This window comes from Hyla sarda, chromosome 7, assembly GCF_029499605.1.
Source record: "Hyla sarda isolate aHylSar1 chromosome 7, aHylSar1.hap1, whole genome shotgun sequence".
NCBI classification, from domain to species: Eukaryota; Metazoa; Chordata; class Amphibia; order Anura; family Hylidae; genus Hyla; species Hyla sarda.
Genome location: NC_079195.1, coordinates 164088284 through 164106604, shown reverse-complemented (window position 1 = coordinate 164106604; position 18321 = coordinate 164088284). Strand labels below are relative to the sequence as shown.

Sequence of the window (18321 nt, the reverse complement as noted above, 5' to 3'; positions counted from 1 at the left end):
AGAGGCTGGACTGATTAACCATCCAGCCGAAGCGGGACAAGGTCTGAAGGACGTGGTTGAGACTCTCCAGATTCTGGGCTCTGGTCGGGGACTTGATCAGGAGGTCGTCCAAGTAAGGGATCACCGAGACCCTTCTGGTCCGTAGAAGGCCGATCACCGGCGCCAGGACCTTGGTGAAGACACTCAGGGAAGAGTGCCAAACTGAAAATGGCATTCCAGAACGGCAAAGCGGAGGTACCGCTGGTGTCCTGGGAAAATTGGAACGTAGAGGAAGGCATCCTTTATGTCCACCGAAGAAAGGAACTCCCCTTCGTCAATGGACACCACAACCGAACGGAGGGACTCCATGCTGAAATGGCGCAGGAGAAGATGCCGGTTGAGACTCTTCAGATCGAAGATTGGGCGCACAGAACCCCCTTTCTTGGGGACCACGAAGAGGTTGGAATAAAAACCTCAAAAGCACTCCCTGGGAGGAACAGAGAAAATTACTCCCTGGATGAGAAGGGATTGGAGCGCCCAGTGAAACGCCTGAGCCAGAGAGGGGGACCGAGGGGCCCAGGAAAGAAAAAAGCGATCCCCTGGAAGGGAGGCAAACTCGATCCGGTAACATGCATGGCCCAGACGTCCCAGAAGAGTAATAGATGACCTCCCACCCGAGAAAAATCTGCGGGTGGGAGCGTCCCTTCAGGCAGAGGTAGGTTTGCGGGTGCCCGCCATGGCCGCAAAAACGGCCAGAGCAGTTGTCCGATTACCAGGAGGAACAGGACTGGACGGAGGGAGCTTTTTTTTGTCCCTCAAAAACTCTTGCCGAGCCCCCTTATGGGGAGCCGAGGTCCGAAAGGACCAGGAGGAGGCTGACTTGCGACGGGAAGGAGCATTGCAAGCCTTATTTTGTGGTAATAAAGGAACTTCCCTCCCCCTGTCGCCTCTGAGATAATCTCATCAAGGCGCTTGCCAAGGAGCCGGGAGCCAGTAAAGGGAAGTTCTGTCAGGGACTTCTTGGAAGCGGCATCAGCATCCCAGGCTTTGAGCCACATGGATCGGCGGAGGGCATACCCTGGCGGAGTTGAGAAGCCCAGATCAAAAAGGGCTTTGGACACCAAGGCAGAAGCAAAAGCAGGAAGAAAATTTTGCCGAAGTCTCCACTTTTTGTCTGCCGGATCCTTGAAGGAAGCTGCATCAGCCAATGACAGGGTAGTCACCTTTGATAGGCGGGAGATGGGTGGGTCCACAGTAGGAGGAGAGGTCCACTGAGCAATGAGGTCCTTGGCGAAGAGATATTGCGCTTGAACCTTCCGTGCTTCTTGAAACTTCTTGTGAGGACGTCTCCAGACAGACTCCAACAAGGCTTCAAATTTAGCATGAGAGCTGAAAACCTTGGGTGCCAGTCGGCATGGTGAAAGGAAACTTCTGGAGCTGTGTCTGAAGTTCCTGGGTCCCCTAAATGGAAGGGGTCTCTTATGGCCGAAACCAATGTGTCCACCGTATCAGACAAATCTGTGCGGTCCTCTGAATCAGAGGCCAAGTCAGAAGCCTCATCAACAAGTTTTCCAGGAGAGTGAGAACGAGTGGAGTCAGCCCTGGAGGAGGGAGACCCTGACCTGGTACACGGTTCTGGAGAGCCAGAGTGGCGACCAGAGGAGGTATGCGTACGGAAGGCTGGAGCAGAGGAGCGATACCTGTGAGGGGAGCGCCTACATCTGCTAGAGGACTCTGGAGATAAGTCAGAGGAAATACCCCTATTACGCTTGTGAGAGCATTTAGCATGGGGAGAGGGTGGGCCAGCGTAAGGAGGAACTCTCCCAGGCAGTCACCACGGAACGGGAGACCTGCGCCAAGTCGGAAATAGACTGGGAAAGGGAAGAAACCTAAACAGGAGGGATAGCAGAGTCCACAGAGTTTGGGGAAGCATTCTGAGTAGAAATACCAGGGGGTGCAGTAGTGCAGGCAGAACAAGTGGGTTCAGCAGAACCAGACATTTTTGCATTACAGCCCTCTCAAGTATAATAGGTGACCAGGGCTCCAGGTGCCTGTTTAGAGGGAGGGACAGTTCTGGGTACGGATATAGCAGGGAAAAGAGATGAAACAATCTCACCTGGCGTCTGTGTCCCCAGCAAAAATCAGCAGCTGAGAGAACTTCTGCAGCTGAGGAGACAGGAGAGGAGGAGTTCAGGACCAATGAGAAGCAGGGGTCGGATGAAAGGCTAGAATGCCTCCCATTGGTCCTGGGCAGCCTGCCACGCTCCGAGAGTGCTGATTGGCAGATATCACAAGCCATTTTCGCGGGCCTGTATGTGATAGGGAGGAAAAAATCCAGCCGACGCAGGTGGGCGGAGCACGTGGCCATTAACATGCCCCGAATTAAGCAAAAGAAATGTTATAGTCCGTTATTAATAACGGACGTTATTTTGTGACGGGAGAATGAATGGAAGAAATAGTGCATGCACTATTTCTCCCGTCACAAAATAATGTCAGTTATTAATAACTGACTATAACGGATAATGTAAAAATCCCATAGACTATAATGGGATTTTCTAACAGACATATGGGATTTTCTAACGAACGTTTAATGGCCGATTTTCAGGGTTTTCATAACGGAACATCAAACGGATCTTTAAAACGGATGAATTTTATTGTGTGAAAGCAGCCTAACATAACTAAGACCAGCACACGTTTACTTCTGGGACTAGTGTGTGTCAGATGTTTCATAATATTTTTCTTTTGTACAAAGGACTCTAGACCCTCAACCCTTGTCAAATGGAAAATGCTAGTTAACTTTGTTCTTCCAATTAGTGTATAAACATAGGAAATGTCTTGCTAAATTTGAGAAAGTTTCTCCCCTCTGACTCACCAGTGTTCGCTTTCCACAATCAATTACCTGAACCCCTCCCCCTCTGAGATGCCTATGCTCCAATATGATCTTTACAGGTGACCTCCCACTGACAGCTGGACAAACCCCTATGGAGACCCTGTATGCTTCTTTGCTCACTTACTTTATTTTAATTAAAAACAAATTTTAATGTTATGTATCTATCTCTCTAGTATACTGTGCAGAACTTACAATGGATTTCTCACCTGTAAGGGTTTTGTTGGTGTCTGTTGGACACAAGTCTAAAGCCAAAATGCCAGGAACACTCGCACTGTGTAATCCCTGAAAACATACATTTAAAAATCTGACAACCATGGTGACAAAAAATAAATAAAAATTAGACATTTTTCTAGCTCCAATTCAGGCCAGGGCTATACTGGCTTTCTGTAGCACTTAAAGATTGATTTTAACCCATTCAGGACATCCGGCATAAATGTATACCCTCATCCTGCTGTATGAAGCAGTCAGTAGCTGAGCGCATTTCATACCTGGCGAGTCCGGCATTAACCCTTTACGTGCAGCGATCAATATTGATTGTGGCACCTAAAACTGATAAGCATTCCCCGGCTAGCTCAGGAAGATGATTGGGACCACCGCTGCAAAACTGATGAGTTAATTGGCCAAAAGCCCCCAAAATTAGCAAAAAAAAAATTCTTTCAATTTTGCCCCACAAATTGTTTTTTGTTTCACTATAGCTTTTGTGATAAAATGAGTAATGTCATTACAAAGTACAATTGGTAGCGTAGAAAACAAGCACTCAGTAGGTGGAAAATTGTTAAGTGTTATGGCTATTAGAAGATGAGGAGGAAAAAGCACAAAAATGAAAAATCCTGATGTCTTTAACCCCTTAAGGACTCAGGGTTTTTCAGTTTTTGCACTTTTGTTTTTTCCTCCTTACCTTTTAAAAATCATAACCCTTTCAATTTTGCACCTAAAATTCATATTATGGCTTATATTTTGCGTCACCAATTCTACTTTGCAGTGACATTAGTCATTTTACTCAAAAATTCACGGCAAAACGAAAAAAAAAAATCATTGTGCGACAAAATCAAGAAAAAACGCCATTTTGTAACTTTTGGGGGCTTCCATTTCTACGCAGTGCATATTTATGTAAAAATTACACCTTATTATTCTGTAGGTCCATACGGTTAAAATGATACCCTACTAATATAGGTTTGATTTTGTCGTACTTCTGGAAACAATCATAACTACATGCAGGAAAATTTATAAGTTTAAAAATGTCATCTTCTGACCCCTATAACTTTTTTATTTTTCCACGTACAGGGCGGTATGAGGGCTAATTTTTTGTGCCGTGATCTGAAGTTTTTATCGGTATGATTTTTGTTTTGATCGGACTTTTTGATCATTTTTTATTCATTTTTAACGGTATAAAAAACATTACCAAAAATAAGTTTTTTTGGACTGGAATTTTTTTGCGCGTACGCCATTGACCGTGCGGTTTAATTAATGATATATTTTTATAGTTCGGACATTTATGCATGCGGTGATATCACATATGTTTATTTTTATTTACACTTAAACTTTTATCTAAACTTTTATTAGGGAAGGGGTTAAATGACCTTTAACACTTTTTTTTGCAGTGTTATAGGTCCCATAGGGACCTATAACATTGCACACACTGATCTCTCATGCTGATCACTGGCGTGTATTAACACGCCTGTGATCAGAGTTATCGGCGCTTGACTGCTCCTGCCTGAATCTCAGGCACGGAGCAGTCATTCGTCGATCGGACACCGAGGAGGCAGGTAAGGGCCCTCCCGGTGTCCTGTAAGCTGTTCGGGATGCCGCGATTTCACCGTGGCGGTCCCGAACAGCCCGACTAACTAGCCGGGATAATTTCACTTTCGCTTTAGAAGCGGCGGTCAGCTTTGACCACCGCTTCTAAAGGGTTAAAACCGCACATTGCCGCGATCGGCGATGTGTGGTATTAGCCGCGGGTCCCGGCCGTTGATGAGCGCTGGGACCGACTCGATGTGATGCGGGGTCGCAGCTTCATATCGCGGGAGCAGGACATAAATATACGTCCTGTGTCGTTAAGGGGTTAGAGTGTACCTGTCGCTTAAAAAAAAAATTTTTTTTTGACATGTTAAATGTGTTGATTGATCGAGTGTTCAGAGTGTTTCGCTTCGTGAGTCCTTCTCCCAGCTAGTTCTAGCTCTTGGTCTGACCACTCGACTGACATTTCTCTACAACATATCAAAAGTTTTTTGTAAAGCAGCAGTGCCCTAAATGAGTTATCAAGCTGCAGTCCAAATGTTGAGTTGCATGCAATCTTGTGGACTACAAATAGTTAAAATCAACCTTGTAATGCTACAAAAAGTTAGGGTCTGGTATTGCTTATAGCCACAGTGTTTCAAGAAAAATACCTTTCTTGTGCAGATAACTTAACTTATGGGCTTTATAGTACAATTGATTTACATTTTTAAATTTTCACAGATGCTACTTTTTCGCACAGTGTAAAGTACAGACACCTACCACATGTGAGGAAACTTGATGATATTTGCCGAGTTCCTCTGGCTTGACAAGATCCTCTGGGACTGTCTTTCCTCGCTGAAGAAATTAATTAGAAAAACATGATTAGCAAAATATAAACGTTTAACTGACTTTCAGCATATAAGAGGAAAAAAAAATCCATGGAATTCATAACGTTAAGCAACAATGATTGTAAGCACTAGTATACTGGTTTTCAACATGGATGGATGGGCTTATTTTACCATGTAGCAATCTTACAAGACAGTAACTGCTGCAGCCATATTACAGGACTCATTTTAAGTACATAATGAGCTATGTGCGGGAATGACTGTCAAGTTCATCTAGCTTGCCCTGGTGGGATCAGGAAATATTTCCACCCTTAAAGACTTTAAGCTTCTATAGCAGTGGTTCTTAACCTGGGTGCAATCGAACCCCAGGGGTTCGGTGAGTCAGTCCCGGGGGTTCGGCGGGGGAGGTCGTAGCAGGACAGGCAAACCAAGCAATTGCTTGGGGCCCATGAGCAGAGCCGGTGTTTTCCCCCATCACTATTAACTCCCTGCGGCCCCGCGTTAAGTTTAAAAACGCAGGGCCGCCGGGACATAGCGCACGCCGGGACGTCACTGTCGTCCTGTGCGTGCTCCCCATGGAAACGAAGGCGCCAAGGACCGGAGGAAGACTCGCACTGGCCAGCTTGGTAAGTGACCAGCGGCACTTCATCTTCGGTGCTCCGATCACCGGTCCCTAAACCTACTGCTATAGCTGGAGCGGTGGTCGGAGCACTGAAGTGGGCAGTACACAGGCATACAGCCTCCAGCCATACACTGTATATGGCTGGAGGCTGTATGTCTGTGGGGGAACACTGCCTACATCAGTGGTCTTCAACCTGCGGACCTCCAGATGTTGCAAAACTACAACTCCCAGCATGCCCGGACATGCCGGGAGTTGTAGTTTTGCAACATCTGGAGGTCCGCAGGTTGAAGATCACTGGCCTTCATAATGTGTGTGTGTGTGTGTGTGTGTGTGTGGGGGGGGGGGGGGGGGAACCCTGCCTGCGCCTAATGTGGGGGGGGGGAACCCTGCCTGCGCCTAATGTGGGGGGGGGGGGGGGGGAGAACCCTGCCTGCTCCTAATGTAGTGGGGGGGGAGCCCTGCCTGCGCCTAATGTTGGGGGGGGGGGGGGGGGAGCCTGCCTGCGCCTAATGTGGGGGGGGGAGCCTGCCTGCGCCTAATGTGGGGGGGGGGAAGCCTGCCTGCGCCTAATGTTGGGGGGGGGAGCCTGCCTGCGCCTAATGTGGGGGGGGGGGGGGGGGGGGGGGCGGAAGCCTACCTGCGCCTAATGTGGGGGGGGGGGGGGGGAAGCCTGCCTGCGCAAAATGTGGGGGAGCCATGCCATTGTTGCGAAAATGACATGAGAGTGGCACTTGCCAAGGTAAAGCTGCGCATTTCTGAGCTGGTCTCTGAAAGACAGCAGCAGAAGTCACAGTGATTTGCAGTAAATATTCATTGTGTTTTTGTGTGAAAATCATGTTTTCATGGTTTTGTTCTTTGTTCTTAATGGTTTTGTTAATTTTTTGCACCTATGTATAAATATATACCTCCTATGTTTTGAATTTGTTTTATCTTTCCAATTAAGAGGGGTTCGGTCAATGCACATATGAAACTGGTGCAGTTCAGTACCTCCAACAAGGTTAAAGGACATCTGCAGCACTGGTACTTTAAAAAAAAAAAAAAAAAAAATGCCACCCAAAGCAGTAAGCAGCCATGTCATTAAGACTACATTACCCATGACCCCCTGCGCCTGCTTCCTGTGAGCTGCTGCTCTCCCCCCCACTAGGAAATTATAATAAATTATAATAAAGTGGCGCCCACAGCTCCTTCCCTTGTGGTTATCCCCTCCCATCCTCACCACATGTTCTCCCCTGTCCAATAGGAGAGCCGGCTGCGGCTGCCTGGAAAACAGCTTACATAGCTATAATGTACAGTGTGGAGTTGCAGGGGTGCCTCCAGCTGTTGCAAAACTACAATTTCCAGCATGTCTGGACAGCCAACGGCTGTCAGGGCATGCTGGGAGTTGTAGTTTTGCAACAGCTGGAGGTGCTCTTGTTAGGAAACACGGATAGATTATGGTGCAACATTTAGGGACTGAGGTCAGGGGGACAATGTGGACTTATGGACCTCTCAGCAGCAGTGACCCACAGGAATGCTATGCTTTCTCTCAGCAGCACACTGCAGTAAACTTTATTCCAAGAGGGCAGTGAGAAAAGGGACACAGTACAATAGCTAACATGGTTGTGAGAGGCAGGCACATAAAGGGTTACTGCCTTCACTGACAGCAGCACACTTTAGCAGCCGGGCAGATGTCACCACGGAGACTGAGGGGGGAGGAGGGGGGCGAAGGCCGTGCTGAAGCTGATTGCAGGCACAGGCTCCGTTTCTGCTCACATCCAAACGGCTCAGCTTACAGCCCTGAAACTCCCCTACTGTGCGCTCAGCCAATTAGAGCCGAGCACATAACAGCCTAATGAATATGTATGAGGTTGGAGGAGCTGCAGGGGGAGTGAAGGATCCTGGGAGTTTGTGACGTAGCATCGTAGACGCTACTCACATTAGAGCCCCAGGCAGCAACTTCCTGTGACAGCAAAGCAGCTTAACTGTGCAGAAAAGGTAATGGAGCACAATTAGTAAGTTGCATAACTTCTTATTTAATTACATTAGAGCACTACTTCATTAGCACTGCAGTTGTCCTTTAAACAACCACTGTTCTATAGGCTTTTGCTTCATTTTTCTTTATAGCAAATAACTAGGTTGAACATTACTAACTAGCCCACTCTAGCTTATGCCTTGGAAAAACAACTAAAAAAACCCAAACAATTAAGTTGGCACTGTCCGATCCAAAACCTTTTAAAAATTTTGCATTTTATAAGTGGTTACTGATGAAAATTAAAGACCTTTTGTAATATGGTTGTTTAAAAATGTTTTGAATATTTAATTAAAAAAACAGCCCCTGAAAATCCCACCACTAGGGGTCCCCATACTTACTGAGACACTAACCAGTCCTGCTGCAGCAGCATCAGCTTGTCCATGGGTCATGGACAAGCCTGGATGAGCAGATACACCATTCACCTCCCACCACAAGGGAGGGACACGCCCCCTCTTCCCCTGAGAGAATTTCTAACACTGAGGTAATTAAAAGTGTTTTTTTTTTTTTTTATAATATAGTTGATAGGGGCATAAAAATGTAATCATCATGTTAGGGTTAGTAACTGGAGTAACAATTCTTTTGTTTGTGGGATATGACCGATACGCGTTAAAAGATAAATTAACCAAGTCTATTTTAGTTGAAACCATCAATTTAGGCAAGCCATTCTTTCCTTACCTTCTTACGCTCTGTGGTGAGCACAGTTGCTTTGTCTTGAAGCTACATAAAAAGTGAAAAAAAAAAAAAAAAAAAGGAATAAATGAGTCAAAAACAAAACAAGCACAACTGTATGGGAGTTTAACTTTAGACACACTTGCCTTCTGTATGATTTCTGCCGACATTCCCACCAATTCTCCCAAGTCCATAGCTTCCACTGATCCCTGAAAAACAGTTATTTTGAAATGGGTCAAGTCAAAGAAAGGCACACACAAACTTACAAAGAAACAATAGGAGGCAAATATACTTACCGCTACCCCTGCTTGAGGGGTAGGATTGGCCTGCACAGAAATACCAGCTTGTGGCTTCAGTGTTGCCAGAGCTGTAAAACAGGAAAAAGGATTGTTAAAGGGGTACGCCGGCCCTAATACATCTTATCCCCTATCCAAAGGACCCCCGCAATCTGTCATTATGAACCCACCTTTACACCACCCACCACAGCGCTGGAGGCTCCAAGTGTGAAGCATGACTACCACGGGCCGGAGTGTCGTGAAATCACGACTCCGCCCCCGTGTGACATCACGCCGTTGTGACGTAAAAAACGTGCTGCTCCATGAGTAGGTGTAGATTAGGAAAGCTTTTTAGAATTTGGAGCCAACTGCTATAAATGCAGTAATTTCCCACTCTAGTGTTTCATCTCCAGTCATCACCCTTACCACATTGTAAAAGCAGTAACTCCGCTCCCATAAGGGCATGTTTTTTTTCAGGACAAGTTGTACTTTTTATGCCATTTTGGGGATCATATACTGTATTGCATTGGTTATTTTTTATCAACTAATCTTGCTGGCCAAATGGAAATAATTTGATTTTGTCATAGATTTTTGCATTTTACACTTACACCATATAATAAATACACTGCCCAAGTACATAGTGCATTGTATTCAGACTGTTAGCATAATGCTGACATAATGCAATGTATCTGGCCATGCTGCACAGCAAAGCCGGGTACACAGACCCCCCCCCCTCCCCCCCACCCTGTCAAGTATTGTAGGGAGGCTGGGAGATGCTGGAGGTAAGCTGCACACAAACAATCCTCACATGTAGTTCTCATGATTTGACTGAGCATGTGAAGAGTTAATCTACAAAGTAGAGTGTGTGTAAATTATCTCTCTCTATATCCACACACATTATATAATAAATAAATATATATATATATATATATATATATATATACACACATACATATATATATATATATATATATATATATATATATATATATATATATATATATATATATATATATATATATATATACACACATATATATATACATATACATATATATATACACATACGCAGATACATCAATTACAGCCATTTAGTCCCAAGGCAAGCACGGACCCTTCCTAAACATGTCCATTACTGTCTGGCAGGTAAGTACTAAAAACAAATTACTGTGAATTACCCTTTTAATCAATGGAAAAGACTCTCTTAGATCTATTAAAGTTAATTGCCCCACAACAAGTATGCGATGGAATATCTTTTTTCCGGCATATTTCCTAACCTTTTTAATGAACAAATTTGCATTTTTGTATTAATGAATATCACATGTAATAACTACAGTCATGGCAATGTTTACTTGTAAACAAGCCTTAAAAGCAAAAACTATGTACCTTCACGTGCGGCTGTTACTTCTTTAGTAAGACGGGCTATAACACGACAAGCAGCATCATGTTGATAGAGAGCATGTGAAAGTTCTTGGCGAGTTGTCTGTAGCTGCTGCCGCAGAGTGAAGCTGTGAAGCATTACTGCATCCTAAACAAAAAAATTTTTAATTGAAATACAAGTTAGCACTATTTTTTTTTTTTTTTTATTTAACACCATTTACCATAACAAAGCTTTAAAAAGGGTATCCCAATTTAATACACTTTTTCCTTATCCACAAGTTTAAAGGAGCACTGTGGTGATAAACAATTTAACGCCTATCCAAAGGATAAGGGATTAGTGTCTGATCGCAGGGTGTCCGACCACTGGGACCTCCCCTTCATGTATCTCTATGGGAGAGCAGGAGATACACAAACTGTCTCCGGCCATCCTAGAAATGCATGGAGGGGGAGTGTTGGCAACCACTTTGTGCGGGGATGGACAGTGCTCCATTCATGGGAAGAGCGATCAGACACATATCCCAATCCTTTAGGTAGGGGATAAATTGTTTAGCTCCACAGTACTCATTTAACCTGTGGATAAAGGAATACTTTTAGCACCACAGTACTCCAAGTGTCAGATCGCAGAGGGTCTGGGCATACCTAGTTTGTGTATGTGTTTTTTGTTTTTTTTTTTATAATTTTTTTTTCATCATTTGTTATAATATAGGAGGTCAACGTCCACAGTCTATCCATGTATTTGTATTATAAATTAATCATATACATTTAATATGCACATGCAATCAAGTTATCTTAATTTACTTCATAAAGGACATTTGCATATGACAGCACTTGAGTAGAGGAGAAGAAAAAAAAAAAATGAATAGCAGCATTCATATGACTTTAGAAGGGAGATCAAATACACACCCATTCATCCTGCAGGGACTTGAGGATTGCAGGGATACTTGTAGCTGAAGGTGGCTTTGGACGAATTGGATGAGCAACTAAAGAAGGCACATGACAAAGTAAAAAAGTAATTCATTTTTCAAACATACTTTGTTTATTGGAATTGCTGTTTACTATTTACCAAAGAATATTTCTAAAACGGATACTCCTATATCAAAATGATGGCTAAAACATGCAATCACTTGGTGATCCATGGAGGTCTGACCTTTGGGACCCCAGCGATCCTGACAATGAAGAGGCTACATAGTTGATTCAGTGCTGCAGCCCCTTCATAGTCTTTCCTTGCAGTCAGTTGGAAAGAAGTCCTGCTGCGGGCATCCTCAGCTGTACAGGGAAAACCAAAGGCTGAATCAATGCGACCAATGGGGGTCCCAGAGGCTGTACGCCCACAAATCATAAAGTGCTGTCATATCTCTTCAAATTCTGGTTTACAAGGTTTGGTTACAGAATTCAAAAGTTAACATTAAGACAAAACAAACCTTTAATATCAATTAACTGATCTTCACTCAATGGTTGATTAGTTACTGGATCTGTCCCATTTTCAGCCAGATACTTCTCAATCAGGCGTCTATCAAAGACATGACCTGATAGTGGAGACACGCAAGGCCGGTCTGTGACCTCATTACTGACTGTAAGAAGAAGAAAAAATAAAAATCACAAAAGTCACTAGAAATTAAGAAAGGTAGAATTAGATATTGGGAGTAGAGATGAGCAAACTTACAGTAAATTCGATTCGTCACGAACTTCTTGGCTCGGCAGTTGATGACTTATCCTGCATAAATTAGTTCAGCTTTCAGGTGCTCCGGTGGGCTGGAAAAGGTGGATACAGTCCTAGGAGACTCTTTCCTAGGAATGTATCCACCTTTTCCAGCCCACCGGAGCACCCGAAGGCTGAACTAATTTACGCAGGAAAAGTTATCAACTGCCAGGCCGAGAAGTTTGTGAAGAATCGAATTTACTGTAACTTCGCTCATCTCTAATTGGGAGGCCTGGAAAAATAAAGGAAAAACTCCCTCCCATTTTGTTCCAAAGCCGTACTTATTTTGTTCCTTTGTAAATGGAATATTTATTTATACATTATATATAATAAATAGTACTTATCAAATGCTATTTGCTCCACAGGAAGTTCTTTACTTTTCCCTTCTGTCTGACCACAGTGCTCTGCTGACCCCTCTGTCCATTTTAGTAACTGTCCAGAGTAGGAGAAAATCCCCATAGAAAACCTCTCCTGCTCTGGACAGTTCCTGACATGGACAGAGGTGTCAGCAGAGAGCACTGTGGTCAGACAGAAAGAAAATTCAAAAAGAAAAGAACTTCCTGTGGAGCATATAGAGGCTGATAACTGGAAGGATTAAGATTTTATAATAGAAGTCATTTACAAATATTTTTAATTTTCTGGCACCAGTTGATAGAAAAATAGGTTTTCCAGTGAAGTACCCCTTTAACCCCTTAAGGATGCAGTGTTTTTCCACTTTAGTTCTTTCCTCATCTTCTAAAAGTCATAATGCTTTCAATTTTGCGCATAAAGACCCATATGTGAGCTTATTTTTTTGCACCACCAATTGTACTTTAGAATTAGACATCAATCATTTCACCACAAAATTCATGGCAAAACCAGAAAAAAATATTTGTGGGGCTAAATTGAAAAAAATCCATTTTGTAACTTTTGGGGGCTTCCAATTCTATGCAGTGCACTTTTCTGTAAAAATGACACCTCTTAATTCTGTAGGTCCATACGGTTATAAGGATACCTAATTTATATAGGTTCTGACCCCTATAACTTTTTTATTGTTCCATATACAGGGATGTATGAGGGCTATTTTTTTGCGCTGTGATCTGAAGTTTTTGTTAGTACCTTTTTACTTTGAATGGGACTGTCTGATCCTTTTTATATATTTTTTAGGGTATACAAAGTGGCCAAAAATACGCAATCTTAGACTTTGGAATTTTTCTTATGTGTACGCCATTGACAGTGCGGTTTAATTAACATATTTTTATAGTTCGGACATTAACGCACACAGCAATACCACATATTTTTATTTACTTTTTTTTAATGAGAAAAGGACATTTGAAATTTTTATTGGGATGGGGATTTTTCAAATTTTTTTTTTTTTTTTTTTTTTTTTTTTTACACTTTAATAGTCCCCATAGGTTGATTGCTAATACTGTTCAGTGCTATGTATAGGACATAGCACTGATCAGTATTATCAGTGATCTTCTGGTCTGCTCGATCTCAACCAAACTGTCACCATTGACAGCAATGCATTTCAATGTGGTTTCTGCAAAAATAATGAAAATATTTATTCTTTCAAAGAAATTTGAATTCTGCATTGTGCAGCACAATCCTATTGAGGACAATGGGGGGTGGGGGAATTTCCCTGCTTGAAAAATGTCCAACTTAGCAAAGGAGAGAAGTTAAAGTTGGTGCAATCTCACCTTAGCCCAAACTATGTCTTCATTTTATATTACTTTCTGCACATAGATACTGATCTACTCATTAAACACACACACACACACACACACACACACGAGATATACATATATATCCTACACATTGCAGTTAAATTTCATACAAAATAATTTAACATTTTTGAATTAACCTCTAGTGCAGATAGACTTCAAGGGAAGTGCTGGTATGGCTTAGTGCAGTAACTAGTTCCCCGTTAAATGACGGCAGAAGAGAGGGGAACATTAACCCCTGAAATGTCGCGACACTGGCATTACCGCTAACACATGGGCTTGTATACAGACTGAGAGCAAAGCGCGCAATAAGTAGACTTACTAAAGCACGTAAGAGACATGTCGCTGAGCTTTCTGGCGCTTGCAGGCCTCCTCGCCGCTCTCCTAAATTTGTTCTGCTGGCGCCCACCCCGCTCTCGAAAGCGCTCTCCTTACGACGGTCTAAAAGAATAGGGAAAACGTGCCGCCAACTAGCAAGACGCGACCATGCACCCGACTTCCGCTTCCGTCAGACAGCACGGCACTTCCGGTAAATTGCTTTTGCTTTTCCATGGTTGCTAGAGAACGCCTAATCACTTCCGGTGCTGTAAGGGAAGCTTGTCAGTCGCGCTTTCCAATTGATGTGAGTTCAGAGAGGTTATAGCTGTATGTACCGACTAGTGGGTCTCCAGCTGTTGCAAAAATTTAACTCCTAACGTGCTGGGAGTTGGTATTTTGGTAACAACTGGAAGCCACCTGGTTCCACCATAAAACCATGGTGTAAGGTTTCACAACTAGCGTGCTCCCAGCTGTTGTAAGGCTACAACTGGAGGCACTATGATTGGGAAATAGTGTAATAGTCATAGATCACTAGAAACCGCCAATAGACAACTGCTGCAGCTGGATAGGATTATGTTCATGTAGGTTTGTAACCTTTCTTGCAATAAAATAAATAAATTACCGGCCATACTAATTTGCATAATTAATTATATATGCGTGACATCACAGGGAGATCTGACAGACAGGTGACAGACTGACATTAACCTTTTTTTTTTTTTTATTAAAGAGGTACTCCGGTGGAAAACTTTTTTTTAAAACAAACTGGTGCCAGAAAGTTAAACAGATTTGTAAATTACTTCTATTAAAAAATCTTAATCCTTTTGGTACTTTTTAGTAGCTTTATGCTACAGAGGAAATTCTTTACTTTTTGAATTTCTTTTTTGTGTTCTCCACAGTGCTCTCTGCTGATACCTCTGTCCGTGTCAGGAACTGTCCCGAGCAGCATAGGTTTGATCTGGGGATTCTCTCCTGCTCTGTACAGTTCCTGATACGGGCATCAGGTGTCAGCAGAGAGCACTGTGGACAAGACAAAAAAAAATAAAGATTTGCCTCTGTAGCAAACAGCTGCTAAAAAGTACTGAAAGGAATACAAGTTTTTAATAGAGTTTAGGGAGATGAGGAGGGATGTACAGCATCACTACTCCCCTCGCCCGGCCATATGGTATACAGGGGTGCATAGTGTAACCCGTGTATACTATACAGGAGCCGGGAATCCTGTCACCAGACTGACAGGACTCCCTGCTGCTATAGCCCCTTTGGGCAGTATACAATATATACAGCTATCTATAGATAGCTGTATATAGTGTATACAGAACAGGAGGTCCACTTACCTTCCTCGCTCCCTGTCCCCGTCGGGTCCGTGTAGCTTCGCCCCTAGTGATGACGTCATTAGGGGGCTGAGCTACAGACGGGAGTCAGGCTAGTAAGGGTCTGAAGCTCTGTTCACATTGTCCATTTTGTATAATGTGAACAGACCCTTCTGGCAGTGTCTACCCAGACAGGGAGACTCCAGCTGTTGCTAAACTACAACTCCCAGCATGCCCAGACAGCCAAAGGCTGTCTGGGCATGCTGAGAGTTGTAGTTTTGCACCAATTGGAGGCTCCCTGTTTGGGAAGACATTGCAATATGGGCGCTCTCCCCAGCGGAGAGTGCCAAAAATGTACTAAACAATTTTTTGTGTTTTTTTCTTTATTCTCGTTTCAGATCTGTGTATGCAGAGGATTACTGCGGATTCGATGAATTACGGCAGATGAACGGGATTTTTTTCTTTTAATAAAATGGTTAACGAGGGCTGTGGGGGAGTATTTTTATTTATTTATTTTTTTTATTGAATTTTCAGGCTTAGTAGTGGAAACCGGTCTTATTGACGGAATAAAGCCAGGGCTTAGCGTTAGCCCCAAAAACAGCTAGCGCTAACCCCCAATTATTACCCCGGTACCCACCGCCACAGGGGTGCCGGGAAGAGCCGGTACCAACAGGCCCAGAGCATCAAAAATGGCGCTACTGGTCCTAGGCGGTAACAGGCTGGCGTTATTTAGGCTGGGGATGGCCAGTAACAATGGTCCTCGCCCACCCTGGTAACGTCAGGCTGATGCTGCTTGGTTGGTATTGTGCTGAGAATGAAAATACGGGGAACCCTATGCATTTTTTTTAAAAATAAATAAATACATTTAAAAAAACGCATAGGATTCCCCGTATTTTCATTCTCAGCCAGATACCAACCAAGCAGCAACAGCCTGACATTACCAGGGTGGGTGAGGACCATTGTTACAACCCAAATAACGCCAGTCTGTTACCGCCTAGGCCCAGGAGCGCCATTTTTGACGCTCCGGGCCTGTTGGTACCAGCTCTTCCCGTCACCCCTGTGGCGGTGAGTACCGGGGTAATAATTGTGGGTTAGCGCTAGCTTTTTTTGGGGCTAACACTAAGCCCTGACTTAGTAATGGATTCCATCTATTAGACAGCCTCCATTACTAAGCCTGAAAGTTCAATAAAAAAAAAAAAACAACACATTGGAAAAATTATTTTATTTGAAAAAACACTCCCCCACAGCCCTCGTTAACCATTTTATTAAAATTAAAAAAATCCAGTTCATCCGTCGTAATCCATCGAATCCGCCATAATCCTCTGCATACACGGATCTGAAACAAGAAGAAAAAAAACCACAAAAAAATGGATTACGACATTTTTTGTGCTCTCCGCAGGGGAGATCGCCCATAATGCAATGTCTTCCCAAACAGGGAGCCTCCAATTGGTGCAAAACTACAACTCTCAGCATGCCCAGACAGTCTTTGGCTGTCTGGGCATGCTGGGAGTTGAAGTTTAGCAACAGCTGGAGTCCACCTGTCTGGTAAGACACTGGCAGAAGGGTCTGTTCACATTATACCAAACGGACAATGTTAAGAGAGCCTTATACCCTTACCAGCCTGGATCCCTTCTGTAGGCCCACCCCCTAATGACATCATCACTTGGGGCGGAGCTACATTGAACTGCGGGGACTGGAGGGAGGTAAGGGGACTTCTTTGTCTTCTGTATACACTATATACAGCTAACTATAGATAGCCGTATATATTGTATACCGCCCAAAGGGTTAACCTACACTGTCCAGCAGTGTAAGTTAACTCTTTCCTTGCCGGGCTGGCTTAGCGCACAGCTCAGCAAGGGGTTAAGTGAGCCAGCAATGTGTATACTGTACACACATTGCAGGCTCACTGTAAATTCTTGCTGGGCAGTGGATATACGATGTATATATTCTGCTCAGAATCAGCTGATCTCCCGACTCTGTAGTCTTGAAAACAGCTGATCCCGACAGTCACTTCAGGAGGATCGCAGCGGGTGTCAGGAGAAGTGACATCCCTGGGATCTGTCCCTTACTGCAGGTACTAATACTCCCAACATGGAGCACACTCTGCTCCATGCTGGGAGCAGTAGAACCTGCATTAATAGACAGATCGCAGCGAGTGTAACTTCTGACACCCGCTGTGATTCTCCTGTATAATGTATAGATGCGGCTGCTCTTCTATGGTCCCCTGCACTGACGTATATATACACATATTTCCCACAGAGTTGTGAATGGCTGGAACCATCTGACCAATCAGAGCTCTCTGCGGGAAATATGAATAGGTGTATATACACGGCAGTGCAGGGAACCATAGAAGGGCAGTCGCCGCATCTATAAATTATACAGGAGGATCGCAAAGGGGCGATCTGTCAATTAATACAGGTACTACTACTCCCATCATGGAACAGTGTGTTCCATGCTGGCAGTAGTAGTACTACCTAAAAAATGTTTAAAAAAAAAGTGAAAAACACACACACACACACACACTACATTTTTATTATTGTCGGCTACATTTTTAGTGCTTTACCCGCCCACATAAATTGATCCCTGTTTAAAAATTAAAAAAAATTTCGAAATAAAAAAGATACATTTCGTTAGATACAATTTTTTCCATCACTACTGTATCTTTTTTATTATTATTTTTTAATGGTACCCTACGAAATTTCAATAAAAAAGGTATCTCCATCACTTTGTTGGATCGCTGAAGTCCAAAAAAGAATAATAACCGCCTGCAAAAATGCAAAAGTTAAAACCAACATGGCGTTTTTTTGGGCGTTTTTGCTCTCCCATAGACTTCTATGGGAGGAAAACGCCACGATTTCAGGGCAAAAAACGGCAAACTAGGTTTTGTCGGGCGTTTTGAAAATCCAG

General features: G+C 43.5%; 2 protein-coding genes across 3 annotated transcripts in view; one reads left to right on the top strand and one right to left on the bottom strand.

Annotated features, from left to right (window-relative positions):
* PRPF19 (pre-mRNA processing factor 19) overlaps window positions 1-14285 on the bottom strand; it is a 41899-nt gene extending 27614 nt beyond the window's left edge. Inside the window, exons 1-9 of the mRNA XM_056531199.1 lie at window positions 14112-14285; window positions 11809-11958; window positions 11291-11367; window positions 10394-10535; window positions 9029-9099; window positions 8879-8941; window positions 8739-8780; window positions 5366-5440; window positions 3076-3151 (exon numbers count right to left, since the gene is read on the bottom strand). Of these exons, the coding sequence (XP_056387174.1) occupies window positions 3076-3151; window positions 5366-5440; window positions 8739-8780; window positions 8879-8941; window positions 9029-9099; window positions 10394-10535; window positions 11291-11367; window positions 11809-11958; window positions 14112-14130 (715 nt within the window). The 5' untranslated portion in view covers window positions 14131-14285. The remainder of the gene's footprint in view (window positions 1-3075; window positions 3152-5365; window positions 5441-8738; window positions 8781-8878; window positions 8942-9028; window positions 9100-10393; window positions 10536-11290; window positions 11368-11808; window positions 11959-14111) is intronic.
* A 74-nt stretch (window positions 14286-14359) lies between these two features.
* LOC130282688 (uncharacterized) overlaps window positions 14360-18321 on the top strand; it is a 66905-nt gene continuing 62943 nt past the window's right edge. For both annotated transcript variants that reach the window (XM_056531200.1, XM_056531201.1), the window contains exon 1: window positions 14360-14411. The gene's annotated coding sequence lies outside the window, so the exon portion shown is untranslated. The remainder of the gene's footprint in view (window positions 14412-18321) is intronic.